This window comes from Alternaria novae-zelandiae, assembly GCF_023758075.1.
Source record: "Alternaria novae-zelandiae strain BMP 2774 chromosome Unknown scaffold_17, whole genome shotgun sequence".
Classification (NCBI taxonomy): Eukaryota; Fungi; Ascomycota; class Dothideomycetes; order Pleosporales; family Pleosporaceae; genus Alternaria; species Alternaria novae-zelandiae.
The window spans coordinates 228,583-250,491 of record NW_026056977.1 but is presented as its reverse complement, the minus strand read 5'-3'; the positions used below and the strand labels follow the sequence as shown (position 1 = coordinate 250,491).

At 52.8% G+C, this 21,909-nt stretch overlaps 12 protein-coding genes across 12 annotated transcripts; 8 read left to right on the top strand and 4 right to left on the bottom strand.

Annotated features, from left to right (window-relative positions):
- Positions 1-403: 403 nt before the first annotated feature.
- Positions 404-1,520, bottom strand: J4E88_007897 (uncharacterized protein; the record flags this gene model as incomplete). Its single annotated transcript, XM_049401512.1, has 3 exons — positions 404-1,299; positions 1,347-1,419; positions 1,470-1,520. 3 exons carry the CDS (start codon positions 1,518-1,520, stop codon positions 404-406), a joined length of 1,020 nt encoding a protein of 339 aa, XP_049252585.1.
- Positions 1,521-1,812: 292 nt separating this feature from the next.
- On the top strand, positions 1,813-2,317 carry J4E88_007896 (uncharacterized protein; the record flags this gene model as incomplete). The annotated part of the gene is made up of 3 exons (XM_049401511.1): positions 1,813-1,827; positions 1,877-2,222; positions 2,271-2,317. 3 exons carry the CDS (start codon positions 1,813-1,815, stop codon positions 2,315-2,317), a joined length of 408 nt encoding a protein of 135 aa, XP_049252584.1.
- An 88-nt stretch (positions 2,318-2,405) lies between these two features.
- Positions 2,406-2,973, bottom strand: J4E88_007895 (uncharacterized protein; the record flags this gene model as incomplete). Its single annotated transcript, XM_049401510.1, has 3 exons — positions 2,406-2,467; positions 2,533-2,849; positions 2,897-2,973. 3 exons carry the CDS (start codon positions 2,971-2,973, stop codon positions 2,406-2,408), a joined length of 456 nt encoding a protein of 151 aa, XP_049252583.1.
- Positions 2,974-3,758: 785 nt separating this feature from the next.
- On the top strand, positions 3,759-4,393 carry J4E88_007894 (uncharacterized protein; the record flags this gene model as incomplete). The annotated part of the gene is made up of 3 exons (XM_049401509.1): positions 3,759-3,808; positions 3,888-4,305; positions 4,358-4,393. 3 exons carry the CDS (start codon positions 3,759-3,761, stop codon positions 4,391-4,393), a joined length of 504 nt encoding a protein of 167 aa, XP_049252582.1.
- A 383-nt stretch (positions 4,394-4,776) lies between these two features.
- ARPC4 (Actin- protein 2/3 complex subunit 4) lies at positions 4,777-5,444 on the bottom strand (the record flags this gene model as incomplete). Its single annotated transcript, XM_049401508.1, has 4 exons — positions 4,777-4,785; positions 4,836-4,880; positions 4,933-5,385; positions 5,442-5,444. The coding sequence occupies 4 exons, from the start codon at positions 5,442-5,444 to the stop codon at positions 4,777-4,779; spliced, it is 510 nt and encodes a 169-aa protein (XP_049252581.1).
- Positions 5,445-5,713: 269 nt separating this feature from the next.
- J4E88_007892 (uncharacterized protein) lies at positions 5,714-7,626 on the top strand (the record flags this gene model as incomplete). The annotated part of the gene is made up of 4 exons (XM_049401507.1): positions 5,714-5,729; positions 5,789-6,200; positions 6,249-7,489; positions 7,541-7,626. The coding sequence occupies 4 exons, from the start codon at positions 5,714-5,716 to the stop codon at positions 7,624-7,626; spliced, it is 1,755 nt and encodes a 584-aa protein (XP_049252580.1).
- Positions 7,627-8,324: 698 nt separating this feature from the next.
- Positions 8,325-10,815, top strand: J4E88_007891 (uncharacterized protein; the record flags this gene model as incomplete). Its single annotated transcript, XM_049401506.1, has 4 exons — positions 8,325-8,353; positions 8,406-8,540; positions 8,595-9,072; positions 9,361-10,815. The coding sequence occupies 4 exons, from the start codon at positions 8,325-8,327 to the stop codon at positions 10,813-10,815; spliced, it is 2,097 nt and encodes a 698-aa protein (XP_049252579.1).
- Positions 10,816-11,466: 651 nt separating this feature from the next.
- Positions 11,467-13,105, top strand: J4E88_007890 (uncharacterized protein; the record flags this gene model as incomplete). The annotated part of the gene is made up of 6 exons (XM_049401505.1): positions 11,467-11,686; positions 11,742-11,804; positions 11,851-11,856; positions 11,949-12,114; positions 12,167-12,820; positions 12,922-13,105. The coding sequence occupies 6 exons, from the start codon at positions 11,467-11,469 to the stop codon at positions 13,103-13,105; spliced, it is 1,293 nt and encodes a 430-aa protein (XP_049252578.1).
- Positions 13,106-14,943: 1,838 nt separating this feature from the next.
- Positions 14,944-15,938, top strand: J4E88_007889 (uncharacterized protein; the record flags this gene model as incomplete). The annotated part of the gene is made up of 2 exons (XM_049401504.1): positions 14,944-15,013; positions 15,073-15,938. The coding sequence occupies 2 exons, from the start codon at positions 14,944-14,946 to the stop codon at positions 15,936-15,938; spliced, it is 936 nt and encodes a 311-aa protein (XP_049252577.1).
- Positions 15,939-16,064: 126 nt separating this feature from the next.
- Positions 16,065-16,838, bottom strand: J4E88_007888 (uncharacterized protein; the record flags this gene model as incomplete). The annotated part of the gene is made up of 2 exons (XM_049401503.1): positions 16,065-16,602; positions 16,663-16,838. 2 exons carry the CDS (start codon positions 16,836-16,838, stop codon positions 16,065-16,067), a joined length of 714 nt encoding a protein of 237 aa, XP_049252576.1.
- A 1,800-nt stretch (positions 16,839-18,638) lies between these two features.
- J4E88_007887 (uncharacterized protein) lies at positions 18,639-19,581 on the top strand (the record flags this gene model as incomplete). The annotated part of the gene is made up of 2 exons (XM_049401502.1): positions 18,639-18,696; positions 18,779-19,581. The coding sequence occupies 2 exons, from the start codon at positions 18,639-18,641 to the stop codon at positions 19,579-19,581; spliced, it is 861 nt and encodes a 286-aa protein (XP_049252575.1).
- An 890-nt stretch (positions 19,582-20,471) lies between these two features.
- On the top strand, positions 20,472-21,825 carry J4E88_007886 (uncharacterized protein; the record flags this gene model as incomplete). The annotated part of the gene is made up of 5 exons (XM_049401501.1): positions 20,472-20,647; positions 20,699-20,861; positions 20,909-21,189; positions 21,239-21,511; positions 21,570-21,825. The coding sequence occupies 5 exons, from the start codon at positions 20,472-20,474 to the stop codon at positions 21,823-21,825; spliced, it is 1,149 nt and encodes a 382-aa protein (XP_049252574.1).
- Between the last annotated feature and the right edge of the window lie 84 nt (positions 21,826-21,909).

The window sequence follows — 21,909 nt, the reverse complement described above, 5'->3', positions numbered from 1 at the left end:
GCCTAAAGGACTTGTCGTGTCTGTTCCAGTGGCGAGGAAGATGTTGATGCGCAAGGCTGACAGTACATGTATTGACCGGTCGCGTTTCGAGTCATGGCGCTAGCTTCGGTCTCCGTCAGACTACTCGTGAGCCTGAGGCTCATGTTTGTGTTGCGCGGATTGTCATGGGACGGTGGTGACGTCGCCACTTTCGCGACTGGTCCCGTGTGCTGAGACCGGGGTGTAGGTGGCGTTGTTGTAAGACAGCACCAGACATTATCCGGTGTCACTTCTGGAGGTACTTCCGTTGATCTCCTTCGGCTATCCGGTAGTACGAAGTACTTGAGACCGTCCTCCCACGTGTCTCTAGAAGTGTTCCGTAGGAGGCCACTCCTTGCACTGGGTAAATTGGAAGATTGCACTCTCAGGCCATTGGATCCTCTCGGTAGAAGTCCGCCATACCCTCTTTCACGGCTTTACGGAGTTGCGCACCCGCTCTGCCCAATTCTCCACCACCTTTGGTAGCTTGCTCCAATCCTGCGACGATTGCAGCCTCGGCTCGGTCTCGGAATAATCGTTGTCGATCTTCGCGGTCTTCATACATCTCTGCTTCCTCGTCTCTTGCAGCGCCAAACAAGTTGAGATGTGCATAAACGTTTGATCGCTCAGAAAGAACATGATGCTGAGTATGCCAAAGTGGGAAGTTGCGGTCGCTGATGTCGACGGATATTATTGTCTGCCTGTGGGAGAGTCCCGCGCGAAGGAAGGAAGTCAAGGCGTTCATTTGCTTGACCTGCATCTTCGTATCAGCTTTTCCGTACGATCTGGCAGTTGACCATTTGCTTGACGCTTCGCTCTGCCAACCGAGTAAACTGAGGAAGCATTTGAGCATCTTCACCCAACCTCCAGCACAGCTGACGACCTCATCGCCTGCAACGGCAAGCAACCATTCCAATACGTCAAGGCCGAACAAACGAATTTCCGTTGCTAAATGCGTCATGGCAGCTCTTGTGTGGAGTAACAGCTGGTCGGCGTGGCTAGCAATGTCGAGTGGCGGCAAGCTTTGCAGTAGCTTCAGTAGCTGTTGACGAACGCTGTTGGATCCATCTAGAATGAGCTTTTGTGCCACAGGAATGATGACAGACGAAGGCTGCGGCAATGGGACCGTAGGCGGATTGTTTGCGATGGCTGAAGTCAAGAAGGCTAGGGATTCCCTTCGTTGTGTGTCTGCCTTGTGATTAAGCAAGCCCAAATAGTGTGCGCATTGTGCTTCTAAAGACGGGGCACTGGTAGAAAGTGCTTGCTGTTTGAGAGATATCGCTGTGATGCATTAGCTAGAAGAGAGGAATACTATGAGTAAACCTTACATTTTGCACGGAAGCTCGTATCTGTGCTGTTTGCTGCCTTCGGTCTCGCCTTTCCGACCTTCAGTTTTGCTTTCTGGTTCTGTCAGTACTGGGGCTTGGTATGGGCGAGTTTGGTTATCTTACCTGAAAGTCTTTCTTCTTGTTCTCCTTCTTCTTCTTTGAGCTGTTAGTCATGGTGACAGCCTAGATTAGTTTTGGCGGTTCGCTTAGCAAAGTCGTGATTTTGTAAGACTTTACTGTTGCGCGCAATGTCGAGAGGGTGAACGAAATCATGCGCGTCAATGAGCGAACGACGCGTTCTCTGCTGATGAACGGAAAATTGAGGATCCACACATGCCGCTAACACGGAAGAGGCCTGAGTTGGTGAGCTCTTGGCAGGGTCCAGCCGCGGAGGTGTACGCCGATGTCATCAGCGCGCTGTGAACCGCGCCTGCATCTCTTATTCTTCTGGCACACATCACGAACCATGGCCCAGAACGCGGTATGTATCTTATTGCGCTTTCAAATGTTTCTTACTAATATGCGCGCAGCCAGACGAAACACTCTCGCTACTCACGCGACTGAGCCAAAAGCCCGGCGTTCAGAGCACCCTCATACTGTCGCGCGAGAACGGCACAATAATACGCACTTCTGGTCTTATATCCAACAGCTCTTCGGCGAACCCAAATAGTACTCTGCCAGCCTCTGGGGAAGCTGCGTCGGACAACTACTCGAACGGCAGGAAAGAAAGCGGGATACACAGCGCTGAGGATGTCGCCAGCATGGTCTGGGCGTTCCTGACGGCAGCGGGGACCCTTGTGGACGAGCTGGACAAGGAAGACGAGGTCAAACTTCTTCGGCTGCGAACAAGGAAGAATGAACTGGTCATTGTACCAGGTATGTCACTCACGCACTCGATGGCGGGGTTTTTGCTAACGACTCAAGATCCCAAATTCATTCTCGTCGCTATACACGATACTCCTCCAGCATAAGCCATATAACGAACTCATCGCATACGTGTCTCCTTTCTCGCAAGCGTCACGATACCCACCCGTTCTATTTGAATACACCCAAGATCCATCACCAATGAGACTCGCTAATTTCGACTGCGTTCACGTCGACGCCGTCCTTGAACCATCGCTCTACATAGACCTTAGCAACGCTACCGATCATAAATTGAAGATACACGGAGGCTGGAAATACTGACGAGCTTCATCAATCTCGATGTCATTGCCGCTCATCTGCCGCTTACGCATCTTCCCGTCCTCTGCGAACGTCCAGTCTTCGAGGCCATAGCATCGCTTCCACTTCATGCCATCGTGGGCATCTTGGAACTCATACCAGAACTGAACCGCGATCTTGTCATCTGAAAAGGCAAAGAGCTCTTTGCGCAGCCGGTAGCTCTTTTCCTTTTCCCACTTCTTCGTCAAGAAGTCTTCAATATCTGCCGTACCAGCGAGGAAGGACGATCGGTTGCGCCAAACACTGTCAGGCGTGTAGGCTTGCGCAATCACCTTGGGGTTTCTAGACGCTTTAGCAACGATGAGAGAACTGGTTATCACGCCACGCACTGGCCGTTCCAGAGTTCTTGAGCCTTCTTGACCTTGGCGTGAGCGCTTTCTTGAGTGAAGGGTGGTGCGAGAGACATGGTCGAATCGCCAAAGTAGATATCACGAGGTTGATTGTGTAGAAGTTCAATGTGATCGCTCAAATGCAGAACGTTATCACTATGAATCATAATCTAAGAAATGCCGTTGGATGCCTCATATCGGCACTTCGGCATGTGCTTACATGCAGACTCAACAGGTGAAGCTCAGCTTATCTGCGATAGATGTTGTGAAACCTGGCTGGGTTTGAAACTACTCTTGATAACCTTCAAGAGAGGGATCAGATCTACGGCTTAGTGCGTGTGATGACAGCTGTTGAGAAGGTTCGAGAAAGTCGAAAAGCAAAGATGACGATCACTTGCATGTTCCACAACGACAACAAGACGCCGACATACAGTAAAGACGCGTCAATAATGAAGCTGCTGGGATTTTGAAAGCTCGTAGCAGATGGCCCTTTTGACCAAGCTCTTCTATACCATCACCTCGACTCTGTGCGATTCTGCTATGATTCCTCCGGCACCGCTGCTCTAGCTGCTCATTCAGGTACACGCTCACTTGCCGCTCTAATAGGCCAAAAAGATTTGTCAAAGAAACCCTGCAGCATCGGAAATGCGCTGGCTGGGTACCTGGCGTCATAAGCCTCGGCCGGCATATGCCCCACTATGATCTCGAAGCTTCAAGCTTGGGAAGCCGGGCGGGTACCCCTCCAGCTAGCATAACTAATCGGCGTCCGACATAACAAGTTACTTTCTCTCACTCTGTTCAATTTCTTTACACGCATCTACAATTTACACGACATTTTCAACCAATACACCAATTAATCATCATGGCTCCTCTACAAGTTGGCGACAAGCTCCCCGAGGGCGTCAAGTTCGAGTAAGTACCTTCGCATCGAGCTCCGCTCACCACCAGAGCACTTAGAATGCACGCTGACATTGTATCTTCTCTCATGTAGATGGGCGCCCATCACCGACGCCGACCCCACCGCCTGCGGCCGTCCCCAAGAATACGATGCCAGCAAGGAGTGGGCAGACAAGAAGGTCGTCCTCTTCTCCGTTCCCGGTGCCTTCACCCCAGGATGCCAGGCCTACCACCTCCCTCCCTACATCGCAAAGGCCAAGGAGTTCAAGGACAAGGGTGTTGATGTCATTGCTACCATTGCGAGCAACGACGCCTGGGTTATGAACGCTTGGGGCAAGGTCAACGGCGTCAAGGGCGACGAGGTCCTCTTCCTCAGCGACACCAAGACCTTCTTCTCTAAGGAACACGGTTGGCCTGCTGGTATGGGCGACCGCAATGGTCGCTGGGCTATGGTCTTCGACCACGGCAAGGTCATCTACGCCGAGAACGAGAAGAGCCCTGGTGAGGTTTCGGTAAGTTTCGCATCGCTCTGAAAAGTCGAGGTGCTCGTTGCTAATTCTACAGGTCTCCGGTGCCGATGCTGTCCTGGCCAAGTTGTAAGCGCTGATCAACTGTGTGCTTGATCTCTAGAGATTTTGGCGGACATCACTGCGGTTGGCTGGCAATATGTAGATGAAATATCCAAATGAGAATAATGACAGTATGAGGGTTGCCATGAGCGTGACGTTTTCCTTCCAGGTCAGTCGTCTGCGTTGTATCTGCATTTATGTTCGGGCGATCGAAGGTGTATGTCAAGTATGGAATGGATTCGAAGTTTGTATTTGTATTGAATGCTGGTCGAATGCTCAGCTTGCATAGCAACTTTTCCACACAGCGCTCGTTCGTGGGCAAAGATTCCGGGCCTGATATTTGTTCGCTCTAGCTTCGTCTGCCCAGGTATTCGTAATGAGCCAATATATACAAACGCCGGCGTCGTAACACGCTCAATCAAACTGAGGTCTGTCAGTATCTGTGCACGGGTGTATGTGTGGGGTATGCATACCGGAGTAAGGAAAGACTCAGCCACGAAACGTGCTCTTGCGTTCAACTGGTAATGTGTCAGCTCTAATGCTCGAACAGGCGAACCTCGGCTGTCTTACGAAGAGCTTCATTTCTGAAATCTCCTTGTCCACCTCCTCCATAAATTGGATGATGAAGTCGACCAGCTTGTGCTTCAGCATCTCCTCGGTGTGGAAGTTGGTGATCAGGAAGGAGATGTCGTAGCCCTTGACCGGCTTCCTCCGCATAATGTAGAAGGACTCGGCTCTTTGCGTCAAGAACCGTGTGAACTTGTGGACCAGGATGTGTTCAATCTCATCTGCCTGTTTGATCTTGATGCTTATGCGCACACTGTTGATGCTGGGCTCGATGTATACGCGTTCATGCTCGTTTCTCGATACGGTAAGCGGGTTTAGGATGACTTCGGGAGAGCTGGCGGCTTCGATCTCGGGAACATTGTGTCGCTCGGAGGCCTGGGACGCAAAGTTGGAGAGGGAGAGGGCGGCTGTGAGCGACGAGCGCACGCACTGGAGGTACGGGCGGAGTGATTGCGACTGAGGGTGTCAGTATGAGCACGTGATTAAACCACAGGAGTAAGAGGTGACTGTACCATTGCGAATAGAGCTCAGCAGCAGCTCTATGTTGGAATGGTAGGCTGCCGTCGGGGGAGAGCGGGCTATGACATGCCAGTACGGCGAGTTGGCGGTGCCTGCAGCTGGTCGCGCTAGTGGGGTAGCAGCTCCGGGCGGCGGTCAGCTTGGCGCGGCCCTCCTTCCTCATGCTTCCATTAACTTTTGCCCCACGAAGCCACTATAACCACTCTCTCGCCTCCGCCTCCCGTAGTCTTCTATACTCTATCCACCGTATAGTTGAACATTCATCATGGCGTCTATACCAGGTACGTGCAGCGTCATACGGTCATTCGAAGGGCCCAAAGACTAATTCACATGTTTGCAGTAATCGTAAAGCATCAGGGCAAGAAGCACGAGGTCGAAGTGGATCCCACCTCCACCGGCGAGACGTTCAAGTACCAACTCTTCTCCATCACCGGCGTCGAGCCAGAGCGCCAAAAGGTCATCGTCAAGGGCGGACAGCTCAAGGATGACGCCGACATGTCCAAGCTGGGCCTCAAGCCGAACCAGACACTCATGATGATGGGCACGCCCTCGGGGTCGGCAAACGTCATCGAGAAGCCCAAGGTCCCGGTCAAGTTCCTCGAGGACATGGACGAGGCGGAAGCCGCGCAGTTGGAGGGCGCCACACCCGCAGGTCTGCAGAACCTGGGCAACACCTGCTACATGAACTCCACCCTGCAGACGCTACGCTCCATCCCGGAACTTCAAGAGGAGCTCCTGCGGTACGCAGACAGGTAAGTTTGATTACATCATGTCCACGTGCTCCTACTGACCCTCTCCAGCAACGGCGCCAGCTCGTCCAGTGCCTCGCAGCTCAGCCAGTTCGGTCTCGGTGGCCTCGGTGGCTCAGCCGACCTGACGGGCTCCCTCCGCGACCTCTTCAAGCAAATGTCCGAGACACAAAATGGCTTCCCTCCACTCATGTTCCTTAACGCTCTCCGAACCGCATTTCCCCAGTTCGCCCAAAAATCAAAGGACGGCCACGGCTACGCACAACAGGATGCCGAGGAGGCTTGGTCACAAATCGTCTCGCTGCTCCGACAAAAGCTGAAGATCACCGACAACGAGACAGGGTCAGATGCGAACAAGAAGAGGGAGCTCTCCTGGATCGACAAGTACATGGCGGGCAAGTTCGAGTCGGTCATGGAGTGCGATGAGCCCGCAGCGAAGGAAGGGGGCGAGGAGCCCGTTCACAGCGAAGACCTCTTCTTCAAGCTCAACTGCCACATCAACGTAGAGACGAACCACCTCAGGGACGGTCTGGCTGCTGGCTTGAAGGAGCAGATCGAGAAGCGATCAGAGGTTCTGGGCCGAAACGCCATCTACACCAAGACGTCCAAGATCGCGCGCCTACCGAAACACCTCCCCATCCACTTCGTGCGTTTCGACTGGCGAAAGGATACCAACAAGAAGGCGAAGATCATGCGCAAGGTCACCTTCCCCGAAGAGCTGGACGCATTGGAGTTCTGCACAGACGACCTGAGGAAGATGCTCGTCCCAATCCGGGACAAGATCCGTGAAGTCCGCAAAGAAGAGGAGGATGTCGAGCGCGCCCGCAAGCGACAGAAGCGCATGCGAGCCGGCGAGGAGAACGACAGCGACCCTCTTGCTCGCAAGGAGCCTCTACAGAAGAAGAAGGAAGCTGCACAAAAGAAGGAGGACGCCAGCAAGCCGGCTGAGGATACAAAGATGGAGGAGGTCGAGTACAAGACCGACGCCCAGGTCGAGGCGGAACGCGCCGCATCAATCCTTGCTGCCAAGAAGGAGCTCCTCGCGCTTGTTGACTCCAAGATGACTGCAGACGAGGGCGCAAACCAGACCGGTCTCTACGAGCTGAGGGGCGTCATCACGCATCAGGGCGCCAGCGCTGACAGTGGCCACTACACGTCCTTCGTCAAGAAGCAGGGACCCAAGGACCCCAACACTGGCAAGCGGAAGGAGGAAGACGGTAAATGGTGGTGGTTCAACGACGAGAAGGTATCCGAGGTAGATGCTGAGAGGATACAAACCCTGTCTGGCGGAGGTAAGCATCCCAGACTGTGACTGTGAGTTGACGATGACTGACATGTTCCAGGCCAAAGCCACTCGGCTCTTATCCTCCTCTACCGCGCCGTTCCTCTTCCCGTCATCGACGAGGACGTGCAGATGGGCGACTCATAGGCTGAATCGACACGATTCACTATTTCCATCTTGAGTCTCGCGCGCGAGATCTCGCTGAAGCGCAAACGGGAACGGAGCAGCAGGTAATGCATGGCACTCGGCGTTGTACCAGCTGGAAAGGCTATGGGACGATACCTCTGAGAGCTTAAGTAACGATTGCATGACTTCAAGACCTTGCATTAATAGACACGGCATTAGACTGGTGAAGAGTACTTTCCGTCCCTTTCCGTCTTCACCTCACCACGCGTAGAAACGCGTCGAAGCGTGCTGCCAAGCCCTTCTATGATCGTGACGCTCACCTCCAGGAATGCTTTTCTCCCCATACGTTCGACTGCTGCGCTTCCGTTATAATATCGCGCGTCATTCGCGAGACGCCGCAATCTTTTTCCTGTATCATTACACTTGTACGATCATCTGTTTCATGTATTAAGTACCGACAGCATGTTCTACAGTCACGAAGGTAAGCTCCAAACCGACACTGCAGCTTGAAACGATTCGATTAACACTTGTAGTGCTCACGTCGCGCAAATACGGTGTGGCAACCGTGTGGTATGTTAGGAGGCGTCCAGTCGCCCCTGCCCTGTACTGACCGAAGTGGCAGGCTCGTCGCGACCACCCACAAACGAATCGGCCGCAAACAGATTCTCGATGTCGATGTACAGAAAGCATGTCAGACCATTGTCGATCCTGTAGCGCCCATGGCTCTACGGCTACAGGGCAATTTGATGTACGCCGCGCTGCCATACCTTGTCCGAGCGACAGACTACTGACGCATGCAGGTACGGTGTATCGCGTGTGTACCTACAACAATGTGGATACATCCTTTCAGACGCAGAGAGTGCGCGAAACGCCCTGCTAGTGATGCTGCGGACCGTGAAGCATACCGCACTCGATCCAGACGCTGGCAAAGCTAGGTAAACATGCATCATCCTTATAACATGATCGCTTTACTCACAGGATCTATCTAGGCCTGAGCATCTCATACTCGAAGATGACCCTTCCTTCCTACCCGAGCTCGCGCTTCCTCCCCCAGACTTCCTCGCAGAACTAGACCACAACTTCAACCTCGACATCGCGCGGTCCGGCGACTCCCAGACGCTCACACCCTTCAGCTCCCAGCAAGCACGGTCCTCTTCCCATGCCGATGGCATCGGTGGGCTCATCTTGCCTACTTCATCTCCCGTGATGGCGGCCGAGTTCAGACTCGAAGGCGACGATGGAGTGGGCAGTGTTGGCGGACCAAGTGTCATGGGCGCTGGCGATACGATCCAGCTTGAAGACCCAGACTTCATGATCGCAGACGATGGTGAGATCATCCAGTTGCCACCGCGGCGAAAATTGCCCAGCACGCCGGCTAGGACCGCAGGTGCGAAAATGTCCAGCGATGCTGGGGCCAGTGCGCGGGTTCGTAAGGAACATGAGGATGGACAGCAGGTCGGCGATCAGGTGAGTTTTGCTGCGTTCTCTCACGTCTTTCTGCACTGCAATATCAGCCATCCGTCTTGCGGTGAGGCTTCCCTTCCCTCACTCGACGCTCAGGACATGGCAACGCACACTCTCACCTCTATCGGCCAGTCTCTATCAGGCGGTTGTGTATACCGCCTCGTTAGAACACGTTTGCTGCCTGTCTCTTCCCATATCTTTGTTTGTGTCTTCGGTTTTCCCATCTGCCGTTCTTTTCACATGATACAGCTACCGTCAGCCTCATCCAGAATGACGACTAACATATATCAGTTCCCGGGCGATCAAGAAGACATCGGCTTCCCAACCTACGACGGCGATCCTATCGAAGGCGGAGCACCTTCATCAGACGGTCCGCAACAGTCTAGTCAGCATTCAGAGGTCATTGAGTCTTCCGATACGTTCGCCGCGCCCATGCGCCGTCGTCGGGTTCCACGCACTCTTCCTATCGATGCAGCTATAGAGCTTCCCAACAAGGAATTGGCTGGTTGGCAGAGGAACTACCGTCAGAACATGAAAGCAGCAGCTCGGCAGAAAATTCAGAAACGTGCTGCTGCTCAGGCTAAGAAGAATGCCGAGCACTATGTTTGGGGCGCGGGCCTCGGCGGTATCGGTGAACGTGTCTTGGGCGGCCACGTTCCCAACCCGTTCGACATGTTCATTGGTGACAACTTCTTCGAGACGATCATGGGCTTCAGTCGCAACAAGGCTACCGGAGTCAAGCACGACCGCGACAGTGGTATCGATGATGCAACTCAGGAAGAATCTCGCCGTGTGCGTCAGAAGACCGGCGAGCCTGAGATTGGTCGTTCGGTTGACAACGAAGACATTCCTATGTTTGTTGAAGATGACATCGCCGTTGAACTACCGCGCGAGGGTGTCTCCGCACTTGACGGTCAACAGATCTTCTCAGCAATGCCATGGAACATCAGCGCTTCTGTCAGAGGCTCTTCAGTCGTTCCTCGAAGCGGACGCGCTGGTATGATAGGCTCCGCTGATCAGAGCAGACCCGGAAGCCGCTTCGTGTCTGCCTCCCCTTCAAAAGGTCGCGGACAGCCTCTTGCTCATGAGGGTTTCAAGAACCTTACGAGCGATGTCGATTACGGTGGCGACGTTTTTGGCCTACCAGGTTTCAGCTCCGACTTTCCTGAGCCAGCAGCTCAAGAACCATCAGCACGCGTCCGCGAGGCCTTGTCGACAGAAGGTGAAAACTTCATTACTTTCATCCACGAACGTATCATTGAGAAGCGCAGGCGGGCCCAGGCAGACCTAGAGCACGAGTCTGATGTGCTTCAAGCCGAAGCCGCCGCTGATATCGAGGACATCGCCTTTGAGGAACTTCTTCCACCCGCGGAAAACACCCAGATGATCGCTTGCCAAGGCTTCATGATGGTGCTCGGGCTTGGCTCCAAGGGAATGCTCGACATTCAGCAGCTGCAGCACTTGGGCGAAATCAACCTCAAACTCTCCAGAAAGGCGAAGGAAATGCAGGTCGTTGAACTCAGCGACGCTGAAGAATCCGACAGGGACAATGCCCAAGAAGATGACGATTTGACCGAAGATGAGGAGTTGGCCGATGCTCAAGATGTTGCACGACAGCCGGAAGCGGAAGACCAGGATATACAAGAGCACGACGTGATGGAGGAACAAGAGGGTCACTTCCAGGAGCAGTTCGCCACTGGCCATGCTGCTCAAGAGGATGACCATGACTCACTCTATGATGACTGAGTGACCTGGCACTACATCGAGTCAGATGGATGGACATATACAGGCTGCTGTTTAGCCTATGTTTTCCATGTATCTTCCCGCCTGGTGGCGTTCGCCGTGCATATTACAGGTTCTCATAGGGCGATGAGCATCGGCGATTGATGGGGAACAGAGAACTAGCAGACAATAGTGTCGCATCTATGATAATACATCAAGATTACATTGAAACGTTGAGTCATGATCGTGAATGCAGGAGGATGATGCGCATATTGTGAAGTGCTCGTGAAGTGCTCGTTGAATGACCAGTGCGTTGCGCGACGTGTGATGATTGGTTGTTCGCAACAGCAATTTCTCGCTGATGCATGTAGCCTGCTAACTTGTCTGCTTGCAGTTATGCAGAAGATTCTAGACTAGGATTGTCCATGACTGAGTGCTGCAGCCAAGCCGCTAGAATGTTTGCATATAAATTCAACTTTTTTTTGCACTTTGCACTTCTCTTCTAAGAAAACCCTAGGTCTTTTGAGTTGTTAAGGTGAAAGTGAAATTGCAGCTAGTCTAGGTCTAGCTAAGGTTCAAAGAGCTTAGTGCAAGCTGACATAACCTTGATCCAAAACTACCTAGTCAATGCAACATAGTATACCTACTTCCTGATTCGACACCGCTCACCCCAGCATGCCTGGGGTCCGCACGGGCATGGAAGTCAGCAACACCCATCGCGGCGCTGCCAAACAACCAAACAGCGACAGCATTGCAGTGCAGTCTGCTGTCAAAGACGAGGACGGCAATGACGACATCTTCGCAGAAAGCGACAGCGACGATGGGTACGAGTACAAACCGCGACCGAAGCTGCCACAGCCCAATGTTCACATGCGAAGTTTGGGAAGTCTGATAAGTGAGTGACAGACTGGCCGACTATAACGAGAGGATCTTCTACTGACAGCGGCCAGAGGAACTGGAGAGCGGTGCGATCGATGTCGACCCGGAATATCAACGTGAGGTTGTCTGGACAGGTAAAAACGCCCAACTTGATTGTCGCCGACATGCTAATAGCAATAGCCGATCGTATGACGGGTCTGATTAATTCTCTGATGGGTATGATCTCCTCCAGGCTCTCTTAACATGAACGAATCCAAAGATTCCTAACACTTGCGTAGAAAACTACTACATCCCACCCATTATTCTGAATAAGAAACGGATTAATGGAACAGATGGTACACCACGTGACGTTCTTGTCTGCGTGGACGGAAAGCAACGACTTTCCTCTGTCAGGGCATTCGTCAAAGGCATGATTCCTTGCCATGATCACAAAGGCGAAAAGTGGTAAGCAATTCGGTCCAATTAATATCTCTCAATGGCTCACTGACAGTGCAAGGTGGTTCTGTGAGACGCCTAGCAATAAACGCAAAAAGGTGCTTCCTTCGGACATTCAAAAGTCGTTCTTGGAAAAAGACTTTGTGGCCTTTCAGTTCGCAGAGCTTACGCCAGTACAAGAAGAAGACCTTTTCGCTAGGGTCCAAATGGGTGTGCAGCTCACTTTAGCTGAGAGGATGCGCGCGAAACAAGGCCCATGGCAAGAACTAGCGAAGCTTTTCGTGGAAGACTTCCCTATGATCTACGACTTGATGAAGGATCGAGCTCGAGCGAAGGACTTCCAACTCACTCTGTCTTGCTTCAGCCAAATTCTGGAAGTACAGCATCCGACTCCTGCAACTGGCATTCCAGTGCTGAGGACAAGCCAGAGTTTAATCCCAAAGTTGCTGAACAACACCGGCGCTGTAGACGATGCGCTCAAGTCACATCTTGCAAGCGTCTGGACCACCTTCAAAGACCTTATTGCCTTAGATCCCGACACTTTCACGAATGCCGACAGGCATTTGAGTGGTGTACAAACCTTTGCGCCCATCGAAATGGTGGCCGTCACCGTCCTTATCTCTATGTATTCGGAAACGCGCAACAATGAACTATTGCTAGGCGATATCAGAGCGCTCCGAGAAGCCTTTCGCGAGCAGTTTAAGGACCTTCGATTGTCTGCGCCAATGTGGAAGTTTGCCTGGGACTTTATAGAAAACCTGGAGGGAATTCGAGGTGCGGTGGATGGCACTACGATAGACCGTAACCAACCGGCAGGGGCTCCAAAGCCGACGCCGTCTACTTCAAGAACGAAAACACTATCATCTCCTACTTCCGCCGTTTCGAGGAAAAGGGTAGCACCCTTGGACAAGCCGCTGTCCATACTGCCACCACGCGATTCGATCATCGCAAGGGAGGAGACACAACCTATGCCCACAGCACCGAAGCGACAGCGGACTGATCCCGGGCCATCAAACGCTCAATCAGAAGTCAATAGTCCCGTATATGACATCAACGGACCACCACAAGTCGCCACTGCAAGGAATGCTCCTTCGGAGCGAGTGCGCACAGCTGCGGCACCGACAGGATCTCCCATAATGGGTAACATTTTTACAGATTTTGGTTCTCAACAACCATCACCTGTCAGCGCAACTTCTGCTTCGCCACGTCTATGGCGTGCAGGCGAAGCGTTACAGCTGAATTCAACCTTGACCAACTCGCCACAGACTGGGCCAACACGCACAACGTCAGGACCACCGCACGAAACTTTGCAGAGACCAGGAAACGGATATGGGAATCAAATTGTACCGGGGTCTGCGCCGGCAGCGAGAGGTGCTGCCGAACAATCTATACCGCCGGGACGGTCTCGAAACGATCATATACATACTTCGCGCTCCGACCCTAGGCCTGAGCCTCCTCAAGCCGACTATCCCGACTATTATATTCCAAATTTGTCGAACGCACCTATGCAAGCATATCACCAGTCTCGCTTACCCGTGACGCAACTATACGCTACTCATAAACCTTTCACACCGGAGCACACACCTCCCCAGATCCAGCAAGCCCGTGCGCCTGACTCTAGGAACCACCCTGCGCCGGTAGCGCAGATGCAGCCATCTAGACTCTCTCATAAAACTTCACGGCACGCTCCTCAAACAGACCAAAATCTGCAGAACGGCACACCAACGTCATCACGACCCTCAAGCATGACCCAAGCTCATCCGACAAGCAGAGGAGCATTCGCACCCACTCATACGGACGCGCAATGGGAAGGCGTTATCGCCACTGCATCTCCACGGATGCAGTCTCGGCAGCTTGGTCAAACTCAACAAGGGGCTTCTTCCGCAGCTTCGTCACCAACGATACCGACCTCGGCTTCAACTATCGCAGCGTCACAACCAAGCGGCACAAAGCGGAAAAGCGTTGCCCGCCCGACCCCTGCTCAGTACGATGGAGTTATCGATCTAACGAGCGACGATGAGCTTGAGGAAGAACGCCAAAACCTTCTGTCTTCATTCAAGGCCAAAACGGCTCCCGCAAAACAACCTCCAGCTACAGCTACAACAGCACCCACATCAACCCAACGAAAGCCGATAGTGATACATGATCTCGATCTTGATGAGGACTATGCGCGTGCGAACAATCCTTATGAGAGGTTTAGAAACAATCCTAGAGCAGGGCTCTCCGGTCCGAGACGTTGAATTTAGTGTTACACTTCCTAAAGCGTGGGGCTCGCATCAGCGAAGCGCAAAAGCAATTTCAGCTATATATTGTAATTAAGCATAATGATACCCCATTTGAGAACAGTGTGCCGTCCAGCTTTGGTTCCCTCATGCGGTAGGATTCATGCAAGTAAGCCGTAAGCGCGAATTGGCAGCGCCACTTGGACGACTTTCTCACAACCATAAATTCTGCATCGTACGTAGCATCCATCCACCTCTAGCATCACAGAATGCACATCGCGTCCGGACTTCAATACGGGTTCCGAAGTGTTACAGGAGACGCGTTCACATGCAATGGAAGACGTCATAGCGCGTTTCCAGCCTCGGCATCCGACGACGAAACCCCGTGGACGGACCGCACCGCAAGCTAACGATGGCTTGACGGCCAACAGGATGTGCGCGGGATTGCGACAGTCTCCTGCTTGCGTCAACAACCACAACGAGAGACATACTACGCGCCGACGTTGACGAGTACCTGCTATATCTTGCGCCATATCGCAAACAGTCTCCACTCCCTCTCACTGCGCGCACGCAGCTTTGCGACATCCATAGTCCGTGACCACAAAAGACCAGCAACATGGGAAAGTCTTTCGACCCTGCTAAGGACATTGGCAGTCTGGATGGCAAGGTCATTCTAGTCACCGGTGGTGAGTGTCTCCCAGTCCCGAGCATGAGCGACCGTATCATGCGACTGACACATGCATAGGCAACGCCGGCTTGGGCAAACAGACCATCGCATACCTCGCCGCCCACAACCCCACGCGCATCTACCTCGCCGCCCGTACCGAATCCAAAGCCCGCGATGCTATCACCGACATCAAGAACAGTGTGCCAAATGCCTGCGAGATCGTATTCCTCCCGCTCGACCTGACGTCCTTCTCGTCCATTGCCGACGCGGCATCGTCATTCAAGAGCCAGGAATCGCGCCTCGACATCTTGATCAACAACGCTGGTATCATGGCCCCTCCATACAGCACCACCAATGAAGGATATGAGATACAATTCGGCACGAACCACATGGGCCACGCGCTGCTCACGAAGCTCCTCATCCCGACGATGCTGGACACGGCGAAACAACCCGGCGCTGATGTCAGAATTGTGAATCTGAGCAGTATGGGCCACCAGATGCCAGTATCAAAGGGCATTGAGTTCGACCAGCAAGCGCTCGAGAAGGAGAGTACCTGGCGTCGCTACGGCTCCTCGAAGTTGGCGAACATACTCTTCGCTCGCTCCCTGGCGCTAGAGTACCCTACGATAACATCCGTCTCCCTGCACCCCGGTGTCATTTTGACGGATCTCTTCGACAACCTCCGCACAAACATATTCATGAAGGTTGGCCTGTACATCTACGGCATCATCGGCATGATACTGCCGGGTCACTACCAAGGTCCGGAAGGAGGCGCGTTGAACACGACTTGGTGTGCTACCACCACAAAAGACGAGCTGGAGAGTGGAGCATATTACATGCCAGTGGGCAAGAAGAGTTCTGGCAGTTCATTTGCGAGGGACGAGGGGCTGAGGAAGAAGTTGTGGGAGTATACTGAGGCCGAATTGCAAAAGCATGGGTATTGAGATTGGAAAAGATTTGTACTAATAAAAGCGGAAGAGGAACATATGTGAAGCCCTGCTCATTGCGATCATGATCTACATGACGTATACAGCATCTACAACTCCAGTACCACGCTGACAATCGCCAATTCAAACAGTTTCCAACGGCACTCTAGGCAACGCCGTCAACTGCTTCCTGTCACTAATCTCCACTCTGAAGTCCTTTTGTACACTGACCTGCAAGCCATCACCACTCGGCCGCTGTCCACCACGCTTCTGGTCGCCATCAACGTGTTCCAGGCTCGTGTTACTATACTCATCCAAATCGCCATAGATTTTCGTTTCAACACCGACGCTCTTAGGCTTGCTACCCGAATGCGAGTGGTTCTCAGGTCGCTCGTTAAGCTCCATCCATTGCTTTGATCCTGGACCGGCGCGAATGGACCCCCGAGGGTTTTGCTTCTTCGAGTAGCCGCCGGAAGGGTTCGAGTGGCTTCCTGACCAGGATGAGAAGTGCGAGATGAAGTTTGTGAGCAAGGGGCGGCAGGCGGGTAGGTTAGCGACGAACATGCCGACGTTCATTTCTGCGCAGGCCCAAGCGAGGATTTCGCCGAGGTTTTGGAGAAGTCGGGTTGGGTCGTTTAGACCGATGAGGAACTTGAGGCGGACGATGGGAGCGATGGACGCGCTGTTAAAAGTGTTAGTGGTTGAGGCTTTGTGGTTGGTACAGGGCTGTGGGTTGGCTTACAAGATTCCCAGACCGAGCATGGACATCACGGAGATCTTAACGCGCCAGTCGAGTTGGACGTCCCAGAGGAGGAAGATGGGGAGCGTCGCAAAGATCCAGTCTGTTGAGATAGACACCACGGCTACTGCGTATGACAGTACTGTCTGGATATTGCGGCCATTGCATTCACCTTCCATCGTGGGATACCAATTCTTCCTGTTTCCGGAGTTAGCCATGGGTACCCTGGAAGGGCAAGGGCGTGAAGACGTACTGTACTGGCCTACATTGGAAGAAGAGATACATTCCCGTCCCGCCCATGACGACGAAACAGGATATCATGCAGGTGTAGATGACCATCTCGATCCATTTCTTGCGGTTCGCGATGCGGATCAAGGCGAAGCCGATGCTACATTTGATCGCGACGAGAGTGAAGCACCATGGCTCCTGGAAGACGTAGAACCACTGCTCCTCGTCAGTATTTCCTCTCAAACGACTCAGAGGCGCAGGAGATCGATGGTTACATACCTTCAAGGACATGGAGTATTGAGACGCGGTCAACGAGCCATCATACTGTCCAACGCCACTCCAAGCCATACCGAGTGTGGAAACTGTGGCCACCGTCCAGACCGGCTGGGTCCATGTCAGTAAGATTCCGATTGTGGATGTGTACAAAACTTACCAAGTTGATGAGCATAGCCCAGTCATCTGGTCCCCATGCCTTCCTCTTGGTACGAATCCAAAATCGCAAGATGGTCGAAATAATGACAAACGGCAAAGGAACCAAGACCGATAGGGCCATATGGTAAGAAGTCGGTGGCGCCATGGCGGCAATCAGACTTTCGACGAGTCTACTCTGTATACACTCAAGCGCAACAGTCAAATCGCACGAAGAAGAAAGTAACAATAGAGTTCACCAATCCACACAGTGCAAGCACCGGGCATGCAAGAAAATAAGAAACCGCAACGAAAGGCTGGTAAAAAGGAGCGCCACGATCCCAACAGTATGGCACTCGTCCACGAGCTTTCTTTCCCATCCCAGCTCGATCCGTAGGCCACAAAACCTCTCGGCGCCAACCATCTAGGGTTCGCCCGGATGAAGCCGTACGAGTTTAGGATTAACAACGGTAACGGGGAGGCGAGGCGGCACAGGCTTGTTAGTGCCGGCACTGTTACCCGTCTGCAGTAGTTCCCGGTTCGTTATATGTCCGATGCTCTTGGGAGCTGTTGATGCGCGGGACGACGAGCCTTCGGAGTGATCGCATGTTCTGGCAAAGCTAATGTCCGCTTTAGAAGGCCTGTTCGCTCAGACGCTGTTAGCATTAGCCTACCAAGGTGGCTATCATGTTTACTGATGTCCTTCGGTATAGTTGCAGTGATGGCAGACAGTCTTACGTATGACCTTCACATGCGCCGATATATCTCCAAGCTCGAGTCCAGACTCTCGGTCTTGTGCAAAGCGGTGGAGTAGTACAACCTGCTACGTCTGCGCGCGAATCCTGTTTCAAGACCCTCTTCTGCACAAGGATTGGTACATCGCCGCGTACTGTGCGTGCGGGGGCGTGGAGCATGCAGGAGTGTCGTATTGAATCCATACACTCGGATCTCGACCAGAGATGAGGTAGTCCAAAAGCACCTAGATATCAACCAAGAACTTGGACATCTGGTATAAGGAGAGAAAGGGGGATATCAACTATATGTGTGCCAGTTATGACTATCCTCATAACATGGCGTGAGGAATACGGTCTGTCAATGCTCGGTGTATGCGTCGGCACAAGATGGAGCTTCTTCGGAGGATTTATATCGAGACCCACACCACGAAATAACGGTCTCCACCGCTAGACATTCCTCGACGGATCCTGGATGTTTTACATAGTCAAGGGTTCCCCGCGACGCCTCTGCCGTGCAAGCGGTGGGCGTTGTCACGACTACTTCCATAGATACATGTACGGGTCTCTTACCCAGGTTTCAACATACCTCAGCACGTAGCGATTTCCAAAATGTCAGCACCCAGAGTCTTTGAAGGCAAACTTGCCATTGTTACCGGTTCTTCGCGAAGTATGTTCTGCAACAAGCCCATAGTCCTCGACCATGGCGATGTAACGACGTGCCACTTGATTAGTAACTGACGTGCAACCAGGCTTCGGCGCCACACTTGCCACCTACTTCGCCTCGCGCGGAGCTAATGTTGTGATCAACTACGCAACATCGGCATCCGATAAGATCGCGACTGACTTAGCAAACCATCTCTCCACGACCTACAAGATCAACGCGCTCCCCGTACGCGCCGATCTTCTTGACCCTTCCGCCCCGCAAACCATTGTCAATGCGGCAAAGGCTCACTTCACCAACCCAGCGGCCACCCCTTCGTTCCAGATCGACATCCTGATCAACAATGCCGCTGTCGTGAATGCGCAGCCCATCCAGGAGCTCGATCCAGAACTCTGGGACCAGACGTTCAACATCAATTGCAAAGCCCCTGCCCTGCTCATCAAAGCCGCGTTTCCTTACCTTCCTCACGACAGATCCGGTAGGATCGTCAATATCTCATCCGCGACTACGACTTGGGGTCTGATCCAGCAGACATCCTATGCCGGCACCAAGGGAGCCATCGAGGCCATGACGCGTGTGTGGGCGCGTGAACTTGCCGAGCGCGCAACTGTTAACAGCGTGAGTCCTGGCCCCATGGACACGGGTCTTCTGAACGGATTGCCTGAGGCGCCAAGGGAGGCGCTGAAGATGTACAACGCTTTGATTCCGTTGGCGAAAGAGAGACCTGGTGTAGATAGCGAGGACATGTTGAGATTGGCAGGCGAGATTGGTGGTAGACCCGGTACGCTCGAAGAGGTGGCAGGTATCGTTGGTATCGCGTGCTTGCCAGAGAGTGGCTGGATGACGGGTAATCAACTGGGCGCGAGTGGAGGCGGCGCTTTTGTTAGGTAGAGCTTCGCTGTCATATCTGCATAGCCGCTGGCAGCAATCAAATTACATATGAGCCCTTTCAATTCTCGACTTTGAGTGTGGTGATGGTTGTGCTTATGTCGCATGAGAGAAGCCGGAATCCGATGACGACTTCGGGCAGGTGTGTCACATGATGCCAAGACCCATCAGCGCTTCGAGATCATCGCGAGCTCCCCTTCACAACGCGTCGACTTAGCCGATGATCTGCCATACATAAATCTACGGTTCGTACTCCATACTGGACCAAGTATGATGTCTTCGAAATACGCGTTCTAAGAGCGGAATAACTACCACGAGCGCGCTCGTCGCTTCCTACCCGGAATTGGAATTTGCCGCATCCCCTGCAGATTGGCGCCACGTCCTGCAATCCCAGATCTTGGCTTGCATTCTGCGTGCATGCGGCGCAGCAAACTGGACATGGAGAAAATCGTTGCTAATGCTTGTGTGGTCACAAAATGCACAGTAAGGGGTTGGTCTGGATGTTGGCATGAGAAGTGTGTGAAGAGGTTCGTTCGCCGAGCATTGCGACATTGGAAACTCGTGTTTGTATATTGCTCTCCCGCAACGCCAACCGACGGGACATTCCCTGCACCCGACTACCCGCACGCGCTATCATCCTCGAATAGTTCGCGAGAAAACGCCACCAAAGCACTAGGGTCGCCGTTGAGAGTGGTCGTTTATTGCTGCTTGGCTTATCCTTCGTAGTAGCTAACGGCTAAAAGGCGGACTACCTGCATGGAAGTAGCCTCCATGGCGAGAGCTGCATTCGAAATGTTGAACTACAGACAGTGGGAACGGCACGGCACGCATGTATAAGTATGTACAATTAGAACATATCTACTCCTACCCATTTCTGTTCCTCTCCCGTCAACATGAAGGTCTCGACCTTGGCAACGGCAATATTGTATGGTGGCGTCGGTGCCAGCCTTTTAGAGAACGATGCATTGGCAGTTGAAGCACTCGCGAAGCTTGGGTCTAACGTGGCTCAAAATGGCTACCCAGACGCAGAAAAATGCACTTTGGACAATGTTGCCGTCCGACGAGAATGGCAAGTAGAAGGCACACGCGCGTCGCGGTAACTCAGCTCACACGAATTCAGGTCCACTTTATCGGAGGATCAGAAGCTCAACTATATCGATGCGGTCAAATGCCTAGGCAAAAAGCCAGCGAAAACCCCAGCGGCGATAGCCTCGGGCGCGAAGAGCCGATTCGACGACTTCATCGTCACGCACATTCTGCAGACAATGAGCATTCATGGCACGGTAGGCTGGGAATGCATAACCAGCTGAGTTCGACTAATGTAGACCAGGGGAACTTCCTGAGTTGGCATCGCTACTATATCTGGGTCTACGAACAAGCTCTTCGCAACGAGTGCGGCTACGAAGGCTATCTCCCATACAACAACTGGTCCAAGTGGGCAGAAGACCCGCTCTCATCACCTCTCTTCGACGGCAGCAAGACCAGTATCTCCGGTGACGGCGAATATGTGGCTGGACGAGGATCCTGGTGCATCCCAAACGAAGCGCGCTGCATGGTCACTTTCCATTCAGCGAACGGCGGAGGCTGCATCAGGTCTGGGCCTTTCAAAGAGTATGTTGATCAAATTTGGACTAGATCGACAATTGGCTAATTGAAACAGCTGGAAGATCAACCTAGGTCCGATCCAAACGACGGTGAAGGACGCCCCACCAAACCCGCAAGCCGATGGCCTTGGCTACAATCCTCGCTGCCTAAGTCGCGATATCAGCACACAAGCGTCGAACGAGACACGAGATGAGATGGTCGTAGACCTGATCAAGAACTACCCCGATATTCTTAGCTTCCAGAACAAGATGCAGAACTTCACTCAAGGGGTTATGGGCGTTCACAATGGAGGACATTACACGATCGGAGGTGATTCTGGAATGGATATGTATGCTACACGCCACCTCACCATCACTAGCATGAGACATGTACTGACTGAAGCGCAGGTTCAACTCCCCAGCAGACCCGGCATTCTACTTCCACCACGGCATGATCGATCGCGTTTGGTGGACATGGCAAAACCTTGACTTGCAAAGCCGGCAAAACAGCATCGCGGGTACTATGACCTTTCTGAACAACCCACCGAGCCGCAATGCCACTCTTGATGACGTGCTCAGCGTGGGGTATGTCGGTTCACCGAACATCACCATCAAGGACGCTATGAGCACGATTGCAGGGCCGTTCTGCTACGTGTATGCTTAGTTCAGATGATGAATAGTACTAAGGAGCAAGCTTATGTGTTCCAAATGCTTGTATAGCACCAATGCTGCTACATCGCACTACGCT